Here is a 13,239-nt window from a genome sequence, read left to right as displayed (position 1 = left end):
AGGCGTGAAGGGCTGGACAGCCGCCTCCTGCTCCTAGTTCTTATGTACACTCTTATGCTACTCTCTGCAACATTCTGCATGAATGGTATCCACTTGTCTTTGAGCCAAAAATAATTTTGTCATTTGAAGTATTTAATCGAAGACCATGATCATTTATCACATTTTAAGTATTTTGTTGTCTTTTTTCCCTCATGTTCCCAAATGTAGTGTTCTAGCAATTCAATCCGTCGTTCCATGTTGGAATAAATCCTGAAATCTGTACAAGTGTAGTGGAAGAGCAGTCCACTGTTTCCAGCTGTCCCAACATGCACATAACCACAGTCTCATTTTGTCTGCTACTTTGCAACCAGCATGTCCTCTTAATTTCCTTTTGTCATCTGCAGCCTATTTATTTAAGCATGATGGGCCATCAAATTATTTTCTGTAAATCAGTGTAATAATTTAACTTAATGGGGTCAACTTGTATTTCATTGTTGTGTAGTGGTACAAACTTGAGGGCTGCAAACAATATTTTTTTTGAATGAAAGGACAAATTCTGTATGTGACATTCTTTTAACTGGGAGTTATAATCAATTAGTAGAAAGGATGGAAATTTATGTTTGGGCAGGTACAATTCAAAAATCTTGTGACTCTTTGAACAAGAATTGGGAAGTTTTCTTTTTGTTATTCAGCATGAGATTATTTTCTTTGTGAGCAGAGACTAGTTGAATTATTTACTTCAAATTTAGCAGCTGACCAAGTCCTGAACTGGAAGAAGTTTCATCAGACAGTTCAATGGACTTGTTCTCCAGATGTGTACCCTTGATTATTAAGGTGGAGCGGGTTCAGAAAAGATTTTCTGGGATGTTGCCAGGAATGAAGAGTTTGTGTTATAAGGAGAGACTGAATTGGCTGGGACAATTTTCACAAGTGTAGAAGGTTGACAAGTGACCTTATGTTTATAAAATCATGAGGGGTATAGATGAGGTGAGAGATTTCATGACTAGAAGGCATATTTTTAAGGTCAGAGGGGAAAGATGTTTTTAAAAAAAGGAGCGACAATTTTTTTTGTGGAATGAACAGTAGGTGGTGTTTGCGGATCCGTTTTATAGAGTTTGAGACATTTGAATAAGTATATGAATAAGAAATGTTTGGAGTGATGTGGGGCCAGCACAGGCAGGTGGGACTAGTTTAGTTTGGGATTATGGGCGGCATGGACTGGTTGAACAAAAGGGCTGGTTTCCGTGCTCGATGACTCTGATATTGGTCCTTCCCATTTCACGCAACAAGAATCCTCTGGATTTTAGCTTACAGAGAATTTGTTCTTTTTCACCCAGACAGGAGGCAGCGGTGGGTTCGATCTGGCAAGTTTATTGAATAACCCAGGCTTCATGAATATGGTAATTCTGCTTGCTGTCTCTCTTTTTACTTGCTCCTTTTTTTTGTTTTTGTTTTTATTTTCCTAATTGGCTGTCCCTTCAAGATCACTTACCCCCAATAACCTCCATTGGGTGAAAGTACTCCATGTCCTGATTATATTCCACGATGATTCTGCAGCCACACTTTGGTTGTTTTCCCTTCAGCTAAGATTACCTGTCAGTCTCTCAGACTGATTATTCCATTAATGATACTCCTGCAAGATGCCTCAGTGGGAGCCATTTGAAAATGTTGCCTTCAGGACTTCTGTCCAGTACAAACACACAAATGTTGTACTGCGTCCATATGTACTTGTGATGTCACAGTTTGATTCAAGTTCTTCCTTTCCAAACTTGAGTTTTGTCTGGGTTGGAATATTTTGTCATTCTACAATAACGTGATGTACACAAGTTATTGGTGATGGAAGCAAAATATGATGATGAATTAAACACAATCCCAGCATTGTTTGACTTGTACACTTAACACAGTAACAATAGATCATTTCTCCATTGTAACAGCAAGGTAGATTCAACACTCTAAACTTCTCCAAATTTAGTTGGAAGCCCACGCTACAACTAGGAAAATTTCAAAGGTAGTGGCATTTTACTTGAATGTCATTTGCATCTTGTAATGTGCAATGCTATTTCTTTGTGCTTGAATGCTTAAGGGAAACTTGAAGATAAAAGTACCCTGCAAATGTGGTTGTTTTTGTGTAAAAACAAAACGCAAAAATGATTTTAGTTGACCAAACTCTGATTTTGTTTTTCAATTTTTTTTTCAGGCATCAAGTCTAATGCAGAATTCACAAGTACAACAATTGTAAGTCCCTTTCCTACAAAAGCTTTTCTTTTACCTCTTGTTAATTCTGATGTGTCTATTAGTTTAGTGATTTTTTTTTTCTTCTTCTTTCCAATTGTGTTGGACAGAATGTCTGGAATGATGTCTGGGTCTTATGGTCCAGTAAGTGGTGGTGGAGCAGGACCTGGGGCAGGAGCCAATGATATTGCAGGCCTCATCCAGGCGTGAGTTTACTTTTCATTCTTTCCCTGACTACTTCCGTTAGAAGTCAAAATCTTTTATAATCTTAGAAGCAAAGGTCAACTGTCCATGCTAGTCAGTTAATCCATTTGATTCCTGTATTTCAGTTCTCGAAGGATTTCCTGTAGTTTTCTGATTGCCTTTTCATTTCCTTCCATTACAGCCTTGCTCTTTGAAAAAATGATACATACTGCCCCATTCTCCCTGTTTCTGATTTTAAGCACATGGTTGCACCTAACATCTGATACCCGATGTGAAAGCAAAACCTGAGCAGTGAATACTTAATCCAGTAGAACAGCAAGTGTTTTGATGATCATGGCAATGAGAACAAATGTTAGTTAGTTCAACTTGAAAAGTATTTCTGTGAAACCAAAGATGAGAAATCTATCTTTGATTACTGCTTATCTTGTAGATATTTCTAATCAACCTCTTCAGACATATTAATACACCTGCAGCAGGTGAGACTTGAACGCATGCCTTCTGTCTCAGAAATTACACTACCATTGCATCACAAGAGCCCTTCAAATAATCCTATGTACTAAGGATCAAAAGTAGGTTAATCAACTCATCAAACTTGTTTCACCTTCAATTAGATCATAGCTTTTTGAATCAGTTAAGATTCAGATAATCCATCTCTTTTTCATTTGGTTAAATTCATTAAAATTATCTCCCCATCCAGGTTTCATAATCCATAATAAAGATAGCATTTTACTCCAATCTGTTAGAAATATTCTATTTGGGAGCAGAAGTAGGCCGTTTAGCCCATCAAGCCTGCCTAGCCATTGAATAAGATCCTGACTGATCTATTCCAAATTCCACATTTTTATCTGCTTATGGTAGATTTTTGTTAGGTCGGGGGAAAAATGATATCTGCTTCCACCTTCAAATATTCAATGATTTATAGTTTGGATGGTTTGTCTTTAGCCACAGTGATTGATTGTATTAGCCTCCACTCAGTGAATGCATACTTGTCTCTGAGTCAGTATTGAACCAAAACTTCATCTGCTTAACTGTATATTAATGATGCCTTGACGTTCTTTTGAAAAGCAATAAAAGATGGTGTCCTACCTGGCAAATCTCCAATATCACTGCAGCTTTATTTGTATCACTGATGTTTATGGGATGTTGTGCCCACACCAACGTCTGTATTGTTCTACTTTTACAGCAATACCAATACTAAATCTGTGTCACTAAATGTGAAGTATTATGGACCTGACTGAGGGCAGGAAAGATCCAATATAAATGAGAACGGTTTCTTTGCTTGAAGGCTCCCCAATGTCATTAATTTAAAAATTCCTTGAATTGTAAAATGGAGTAGATGGCTATCACTACTCAATTTTACAATTCAAGAGTCTCATGGGCTGCCTTGAAAGATTATTGGCTCACAGATTTTATTACAACAGATGTTGTACAAGTTGATAACCTGGAATTTTCACTACCTCTGACTTGTCCACAAAATTGTAGTACAATACAATGACAGATTTTGATGAGATCTTGACCTGCATCTAATTCTTGGCCCCCATTGCTGCTAGCATTGCTCTTAGATGTCTGGGAAGTGTTTTGATGACAAGAGATTGTCACAAGCATGGAATCTGTACAAATGTCAAATTTCTAATGGTGCCTTTACCTTTTCTTTTAAACACAGAGGTCAACAATTTGCACAGCAGATGCAGCAGCAAAATCCAGAGCTAATTGAACAGTTACGGAGCCAAATCCGGAGCCGAACCCCCAGTGCCAGCAATGAGGAACAGTCCTAACTACATACAAAGCAAGTGCTATTTTTATAGTGAGTTGGAGATGTACACAAATGCAGAAGCTAATTTTAGATATAAGACAACGTCATCAGTCAGAAAGCCTGACTTAAATTTTAGTTGTATTTTACGCTTAATTAAATTGATTACTTGTTAAAGAGTTTTGCCTTGCAGTTAGCAACAAAATTTCCATGAATGTAAAGCCACCTGCTGCTTTATGGACAGTAGCGAGACAAATGTACAGAATAGTTAGAGCTTTATCAATAGGACGATCCTTAAGATGATATGAAAACATTAAAATAAGGCAGAAGCTTCTTAATTCCTAAAACTCTCTCTAACCCTGGAGCTCCTCTATTTCACTCTGAGACTGCCAGTACACCCTTCAAAAACCAATGTCCAAGTACTCTGTTGCCTCTTAACCCCTCCATGCTCCTATATGTTTCTCTACAAAGCAGCTGAGGATTTTTTAAACTATTAAGAACGTTGCGTAAATATAAGTTGTTGACAAATAAATTTACACAAAACATTTATTTAACTGAGAGATGATAGAGAAATGCCTCATCGGTTTTGGGGAATCTGCTGTCATCTTTAACTTCATCCCACATACTAGATTAAAGTTTAATCACTAAACAGTACAAGACCAGCAGATCTAATCTTTGAACACTGGATGAGCAGAAGAGAAAGGGGAACAACTCCTGAATTTCAGGGGCAATTAAATTAAGAATCCTGAGAATTCACAAGGTATTCAGTATCTGAAAATTGAAACTTGAGGTTTTCAGATTTTGCTGACTTGTTCATTTCAACATTTTCTGACTTTACTGACCAGACACTCTCTTTTTCGATTTCCACACTTGGACTGCTGGTCACAGTCAGGATAATGAGAAATATTCTACTTTTCCCATATTACATAAGAGGAGGTGCTGGATGCCTTAAATTGAATAAAGTTGAATAAATCCCCAAGACATGATCAGGTGTACCCTAGAACTCTGAGAAGCTAAGTGAGTGATCGATTCGCCCCTTGCTGAGATAGTTATATCATTGATAGCTACAGACAAGGTGCTGGAATACTGGCGGTGACTAATGATGCCACTATTTAAGAAAGGTGGTAAGGAAAAGCTGGGAACTATATAGACTGGTGAGCCTGATGTCACTGGTGGACAAGTTGTTGGAGGAATCCTGAGGGACAGGATTTACATGTATTTGGACGGTAAGGATTGATTAGGGATAATCAACATGGCTTTCTGCATGAGAAATTGTGTCTCGCTAACTTGATTGAGTATTTTCAAAAAGTAACAGAGAATTGATGAAGACAGAGCAGTGGACATGATCTTTATGGACTTTAGTGAGGCGTTTGACAAGGTTCCTCATGGTAGACTGGTTAGCAAGCTTAGATCACATGGAATTGAGGGAGAACTAGCTATTTGGATACAGACAGACTGGAGGCCTGTGACCAGCAGTGTGCTACAAGGATCACTGCTGGGTCCACTGCTTTTCATCATTTATGTAAATGATTGGATGTGAACATGCGAGGTGTGGTTAGTAAGTTTACTGATGACGCCAAAATTGGAGGTGTAGTGCACAGCGAAGAAGGTTACCTCAGTGTACAACAGGATCTTGATCAGATGGGCTGAAGAGTGGCAGATGGAGTTTAATTTAGATAAATGCATTTTGGAAAGGTAAATCAGGGCAGGACTTATGCACCTAATTGTAAGGTGCTGGGGAGTGCTGATGAACAAAGAGACCTTGGAGTGCAAGTTTGTAGTTCCTTGCAAGTAGAGTCACAGGTAGTTAAGATAGTGAAGAAAGCCTTTTTTGGTCAGTCCATTAGATATAGGAGTCGGGAGGTCATGTGACTGTATAGGACATTGGTTAGGCCACTGTTGGAATATTGTATGCAATTCTAGTCTCCCTGCTATAGGAAAGATGTTGAAAAACTCGAAAGGATTCACAAATATTTACAAGAATGTTGCCAGGCTTGGAGAGTTTGAGCTATATGGAGAGGCTAAATAAACTGGGGCTATTTTCCCTGGAGCATCAGAGGCTGAGGGGTGACCTTGGAGGTTTATAAAATGATGAGGGCATGGACAGGGTCTTTTCCTGGGGTGGGGAAGTGCAAAAGTAGAGGAATAATCTTTGGGTGGTAGGGGGTTCAAGATTTAAAAGGGACCTAAGGGTCAACATTTTCATGCAGAGGGTAGTGTGTGTATGGAACGAGCTGCCAGAAAAAGTAGTGGGGGCTGGTACAGTTGCAACATATAAAAGGCATCTGGATGGGTATATGGATAGGAAGGGCTGAGAGGGATGTGGGCTGAGTGCTGGCAAATGGGACAAAATTAATAGGATATTTGTTCAGCACGGATGAGTTGGCCCGAAAAGTGTGTTTCTGTGTTATATATTTCTGTGATTCTTGTCCAAGTTTCCTGCTTCTGCTGAATCCTACCCAATGTTGGAAAGAACATCGGTTGGCTTTTTTGTGATGCCCTTTGGAGGTGTATGGCCTAAACACTCTGCTAATGAAGGACAGTTCTTTATGGGACAGAAGAGAGTGATTTGTTAGTTGGACCCCACCCTTGCTTGACTAATCTTCTGGAATTTTTTGAGGATGTAACTCTGAAGATGGATGAGGGAGATCCAGTAGATGTAGTGTACCTGGACTTTCAGAAAGCTTTTGATAAAGTCCCACACAGGAGCAAAATTAGTGAGCAAAATTAGGGCGCATGGTATTGGGGGCAAAGTACTAACTTAGATTTGAAAGTTGGTTGGCTGATAGGAAACAAAGAGTAGTGATAAACGGCTCCATTTCGCAATGGCAGGCAGTGACCAGTGGGGTACCGCAGGGATCCGTACTGGGACTGCAGCTTTTTACAATATATATTAATGATATAGAAGATGGTATTAGCAATAACATTAGCAAATTTGCTGATAATACTAAGCTGGGTGGCAGAGTGAAATGTGATGAGGATGTTAGGAGATTACAGGGTGACTTGGACAAATTAGGTGAGTGGTCAGATACATGGCAGATGCAGTTTAATGTGGATAAATGTATGATTGTCCACTTTGGTGGCAAGAACAGGAAGGCAGATTACTACCTCAATGGAATCAATTTAGGTAAAGGGGCAGTAGAGAGATCTGGGTGTTCTTGTACACCAATCAATGAAGGTAATCATGCAGGTACAGCAGGTAGTGAAGAAGGCTAATAGCATGCTGGCCTTCATAACAAGGGGGGTTGAGTATTGAAGCAAAGAGGTTCTTCTGCAGCTGTACAGGGACCTGGTGAGACCACACCTGGAGTACTGTGTGCAGTTCTGGTCTCCAAATTTGAGGAAAGACATTCTGGCTATTGAGGGAGTGCAGCGTAGATTCACGAGGCCAATTCCTGGAATGGCGGGATTACCTTAAGCAGAAAGACTGGAGTGACTGGGCTTGTATACCCTTGAGTTTTGAAGACTGAGAGGGGATCTGATTGAGACATATAAGATTATGAAAGGATTGGACACTCTGGAGGCAGAAAACATGTTTCCGCTGATGGGTGAGTGCCGAACCAGAGGACACAGCTTAAAAATACGGGGTAGACCATTTAGGACAAAGATGAGGAGAAACTTCTTCACCCAGAGAGTGGTGGCTGTGTGGAATGCTCTGCCCCAGAGAGCAGTGGAGGCCCAGTCTCTGGATTCATTTAAGAAAGAGTTGGATAGAGCTCTCCAGGATTGTGGAATCAAGGGTTATGCAGATAAGGCAGGAACAGGATACTGATTAAGGATGATCAGCCATGATCCTATTGAATGGTGGTGCAGGCTCGAAGGGCAGAATGGCCTACTTCTGCACCTATTGTCTATTCCATTTTCAGTATAACGAGGGGGAAGGAAATGTTTATTTTAATAATTATTAATATTGTTTTTGAATGAAACTTGAAATTCTTCTGTTTCATGTGAATTAATTTTGTTAATTTTACAGGTATACAGCAACAGATGGAGATTGTTCGTTCTTTGCTTTGACATCAGGAATTTGACATAATTTGTACTGTCACTTGCATGTTCAGGAGGATCCTCAAAGTGGAGAGCTGACCACTTGTAAATACGGAATTTAAAAAAGGAACTGGGTGTAAAGCTTGCAAAAACCACTAATTGACCTTTTTGTGGAAGTTATGTATTGAGCTTCTGTGATTCTCCTCTAAGTTTTTTAAAAATCAGAATATTCACAGGAACATCTAGCTGCTTTTTATCGCTTCTCCAGAATGTCTGTCATCATGTGTGAGAATCCACTGTCTGTTCTTAGAAACAACAGAGGCTAACAACAATGGCTCCCCGCCTCACCACCTCAATACTGACATTTCCATAAGAATTTGTTTTGCCTGTAACAGTTTTTATTTCCCAGCACTTCATCTATTCATGGGAATGGAACAGCAGAAGCCATATGTATAAATTCAAACAAATTCAGCTCACAGTGAATAGCATCTTTTATTTTTCATTCACGTAGGCTTTTTTAATGTTGCAGAACATTTTATAAAAATAACAGCAGAAAAATTTATGTATAACCTTTTTAAAGTTAATGGTTCGAACCAGAGGCAAATATGAGTATTAATTAGCAGTGAAGTGGTGAAATTTTTTGCTTGGTGGCAATTAACTTTGTTTGTACTTGATGTATTTTAGGGAATGCACTTATCAGAATAGACTCCAGAAGCTGCATTCAGGAAGAAGAAAAGGCATCCATGTATTATAATCTAATTGACCACTTGAGATTGATGAAGCGTTCTAGTATGGCAGTCACCCTGTCTGCAACAGCAACAACTACTCCTGACTTTACCAAAGCCCCACATTTTGAGGATTGAGCATGTAGTATGCCTTGTTCTAGCTGTAGGAATGAAATGTCTTCATTAGCAGCCAGTGTTTCTAGCCAATATTTGCTCGTAAAGCAAAGACAAATAAACAAATTGTGAGAACCTCCACTTTAATTACTTGATGTTGAGCTGGAATCCATGTATAACTATGGTATCTGTTTTTAAATATGCATAAAATATTCATAGAAGTATTTTGATGTCCTTTTTTGTGCACATCGGCTGAACATTTGCCATGTGGCCAAGACCGCTGGTTTGCAGTTTTTGTAGAAAAGCAAGCCAATGCCACTCCAAAATGTTGCTGATCGTCCCTGTAATAAACTTGAGTTATCCAGTCAACAGTAAATTAGTGACTGTACTTAACTCATTTTAAACTTACTGGATCACAGCAATGAGAAGTACACTGCTTTCAAAACAAAAATCAAAATTCCATTTCATAAAAATTGAACTTGATTCATTCGATTGCTGTAAACTACTGTTCTGCAAGCAGACTCGGTTCCGGGGAAAGGTATCCTAACTATGTGTAACAAAACATGGAAACAAAGTCTCATGGAATAAAGTGCAAGGTCCTGTTCATTTATGCCTCCATAAGTTTCTCATATTAATGGATCTTGATGTTCTGTCCCAGGATTTATCTAATAACCATGATAAGAACAATCCTTTTACAAAGTGCCTGGCTCTTAAAATATAAACAGGTCAAACCAGTACAGTAGGAATGAGAAATATAATTAAGATTGAGTCACCTGGGAGTTTTGAGTGCCAGGCCAGCCCTGTTCTTGATTCACTGTTTCGGTGTTCTAAGAATGAATTCACTGTAAACATTTTTGTTATTTCTTTGTACAAAAACATAATTATTCCTTGGAATTGTATCCACATAAGGTTCAACTTGTCGAGTTCCTTGATCCCATTTAACATAATTAGCATTAAGCAAAGTGTAAACAAAGTGGCTATTTTAAGCAGCGTATCAGCCCACCAGATGCTACGTACTCTTTCCATTTGTAATTATGAAAGTTAATACTTTGTAAACATACTGCTACCCCCAAGTTATCTGTCTTTGTACATTTATATTGTTTTTAAAGAAAAAAACGTTGGGTGGAGAGGTGCAATGTTTGTTTAAACCACATACAAAGTCCAAAACTTTATCAGAATTTTGTCGTCAAATCAGAATCTCATTACAGAAAACAGTAAAAGTTCTGTACCACAGTTCCAATTTGTTGTGCCGTTTGTTTAGATTTCTGTTCAGTGTTTTTTGTTGTGGGTGTGACTTTTGAATTTGAGTTGCCATCTCCCTCCGGGTTTTTCCTTCCAACCTTCTTGCACTTTCTAAAGTTAAAATGCAGTTAACTGATAGATAGATAAATATGGGGCTGTCCTCCAGAGTGCAAATTATTCTTCAAACCACGCTCCTGTCTTATTTAGAATCTTCATGCAGATGTTTCAGTATGGTACATTAGATCCTGAACAAGAATTTTTGGATGCTGTTTCATCCTTACTTTTATGATATTATCGAGAAGACTGTAATTCAAACATTGGTAGATGTTACAGTGGTAATGTCACTGGACTAATCATGCAGATCTCCAAACTAATGACTTTCGATTGTGGGTGCAAATTCCACCATGGCTGATGTTGAAATTTGAATTATCAACTAGTGTAACGGCAATCATGTGCCCATTATCGGTTGGTGTAAATATCCATCTGGTTCACTAATGTTCTTTTTTGAGGAAGGAAATCTGCTGTCCTTATCTGATATGGCCTACATATGATTTGACTTTTAACTGGTCTTGAGACAGCTTAGCAAACAACTTGGTTCAAGGACAGTTACTAATGGATATAAATGCTCAACCAGTCAGTAATACCCTTGCCCACTGAAATTTTGAGAGAATGTCAGAACCTTGATCAGCTTTGGTCACTTAATCCCAAATTTAGACATCTCCAATGAAAGAACAAGAGTGCTCATTCATATTAATTGTAAAGTGCTATATAGAACATCTAAAAGGTATAGAAATAGATTAGCTGGTCCAACTTAAGTTGTGCCACATGGTGTCAATTATTTTCATCACTGGCAGAAATAATCAGGCATTTAAAATTACCTCATAGTTCAGAAACAAATAATTTCCTCCAGTTGAGGAGTCCAGAGCAAAGGGACATTATATCAATTTAGCTTAATTCTAATTTTACACTAAAGTCAGGAAGCACTCCACCCTTCCATGCAAATAGGTGGGCCTTAACCCTGCAAAACTTGTGAATTCTGGATCAATAAATATTCTTAACCTCGAGTTCATATTTCTATTAAATACTTAGATCTGGAACAGATGAGTAAATGAGGGTAAGGCATTGGTTGACCAAGGCTTAATTGAAACCAGTTTGAGGGTCTAAATCGCCTCGTCCTGTTCTCTGCCTAACAACTTTTATATCTCAGCTGCCGTCCACACCTGTTAAATAAGCAGAGTTGGCAGTAAGTACTTCACTGCTCTGTGTAACTTAGTATCATTTTTGGAGAATGCATCTATTCAATGACCAGGGGACAGGGCTATTCTAATGGCTTTTAGCCATTACTCCATGAATTAATCAATTGACAGAAATCCCACAACATTGAATGTAAGCTGCATTACATTTCATTCTGCACTATTGTAACATTGAGCGGTTTACATTTTTGAGTGATTTATTAAATGAGTCACTTGAGAAAATCAACCATTTTAATAGTGGATCTTTCATCTGATACTCCACCTACCACAACTGCAATATACATATTTGCTAATTGCAAATATGCAAAACACTACTTTTAGCATGGTTAAATATATTTGAAAGTATAACACTGAAATGTTTTATCTGAGTCTTGAAGTTTGTTAAATCGGTCTGTTTTTAATTAAAGGAGAAATAGCTGTATCAGGTATGTTAAATTTAGAATTTTAATGCCTGCATTAAAATGCAAACTTGTGAAAAAACATCTCGTATTTTAAAAGTGTGCACATAGGAATTCAAATGCTGGAAAAGGTAATTATCAGCTGAATTGAATCTGATTACTGGGTCCACTGCTCTTAATTATACCTTTGCAGTGTACATATATCTGAATATTTGAGCAGTGTGACCTTTTGATAGCTGAAAATTCCCTTTCCTCTACAAAATTAAAAGATATTGGAAATGATCAACAAGTCAAGTAGCAACATTCGTAAAGCAAGAAACAAGATAAATGTTCCAGACTGATGTCTTTCAGAATTGGAAATTTTGGGCATTTGTAGTGGAAGAGGAGGAAGGAACAAAAAGGAAGTTGCATGATAAGGCAGACAACAGGAGAGATTTAAAAATATGTTATCAACTAGTGTGTCCACACTCCTTTGGTGATCAAATTGTGAAGTGAGACTTGAACCGAAACCTTCTGCCCAGGGATGGGGACACTGACTGCACCACAAGACCTGTAAACTATTTCTATTAATTGTGCAATTATATTTTACACATCAGGGCAACTGGGACTTATCTCTGCACCAGATGGTCTAGATTTGGGGGTACTACCGTAGTACAAGAAGGCCTGAAATGTAACATCATGTACCATAGGGAAATGGAATCCCATTTTCTTTATACGACAGACAAGGGTATAACCTGCTTTGGATGAATAGCTAGTGAAAGACATAAACTATCATCAGTTTATTTGGACAGGTTATTACATTCCTCAGTAACCATCACATCCTGAGACAAGAATTCAACATTCCTATTCTGTTTAAATGAAGTGTATCATGTGGGAGACAGGGGTCAGGTATTGGAATGGAATAGCGAATTAAAATGCATAACAACACTAAACCCAATACTGTGCATAAATTCTCAAAACAGTATTCAGCAAATCACTCACCCAGTCTGGTTTGTTTCTCCAAATGAAGGAAATTTTTTTTTAGCAATTTTCATTTGTGATATCCATTTGCCATTTCTTGTAATGGGGATGGGTTTGGTTTTTATATGGGATTAGTAACTTGGGGTCATCCTGTTGATTATTCCAGGCTCTGACTTTTGAAGTGGTGCAAACAAAACCCTCCTAGCCTCTTAAGGCTGTTTATGTTGGCCCCCTGATAACAAAACACTTTCACGACCTCCTTACTCCATACTGTACCTGTCTGAATATGTTACCTCCTACCCAGGAACCAAGTTCTCTGGTGGTCTCTGGGTCACAGTAAGCTAAGAGGGGAAGTTGATAGGTGACTGGGAGCTATTGTTAACTGCTGAATAATTTCT

At 38.4% G+C, this 13,239-nt stretch overlaps 1 protein-coding gene across 3 annotated transcripts in view; it reads left to right on the top strand.

The window, feature by feature from the left end:
• LOC132828980 (small glutamine-rich tetratricopeptide repeat-containing protein alpha-like) overlaps positions 1 to 10,221 on the top strand; it is a 48,295-nt gene extending 38,074 nt beyond the window's left edge. For 2 of the 3 annotated variants that reach the window (XM_060846224.1, XM_060846223.1), the window contains 5 exons: positions 1,317 to 1,379; positions 2,177 to 2,214; positions 2,322 to 2,417; positions 4,079 to 4,201; positions 8,139 to 10,221. In XM_060846224.1, the coding sequence (XP_060702207.1) occupies positions 1,317 to 1,379; positions 2,177 to 2,214; positions 2,322 to 2,417; positions 4,079 to 4,190 (309 nt within the window). In that variant the 3' untranslated portion in view covers positions 4,191 to 4,201; positions 8,139 to 10,221. Of the gene's footprint in view, positions 1 to 1,316; positions 1,380 to 2,176; positions 2,215 to 2,321; positions 2,418 to 4,078; positions 4,220 to 8,138 lie in introns of all 3 variants that reach the window. The other variant, XM_060846225.1, reaches the window with a different exon arrangement.
• The last annotated feature ends 3,018 nt before the right edge of the window (positions 10,222 to 13,239 follow it).

Source organism: Hemiscyllium ocellatum, chromosome 28 (assembly GCF_020745735.1).
Source record: "Hemiscyllium ocellatum isolate sHemOce1 chromosome 28, sHemOce1.pat.X.cur, whole genome shotgun sequence".
Lineage (NCBI taxonomy): Eukaryota > Metazoa > Chordata > Chondrichthyes > Orectolobiformes > Hemiscylliidae > Hemiscyllium > Hemiscyllium ocellatum.
The sequence above is the reverse complement of the archived record's forward strand: the minus strand, read 5'-3'. Positions and strand labels throughout refer to the sequence as shown.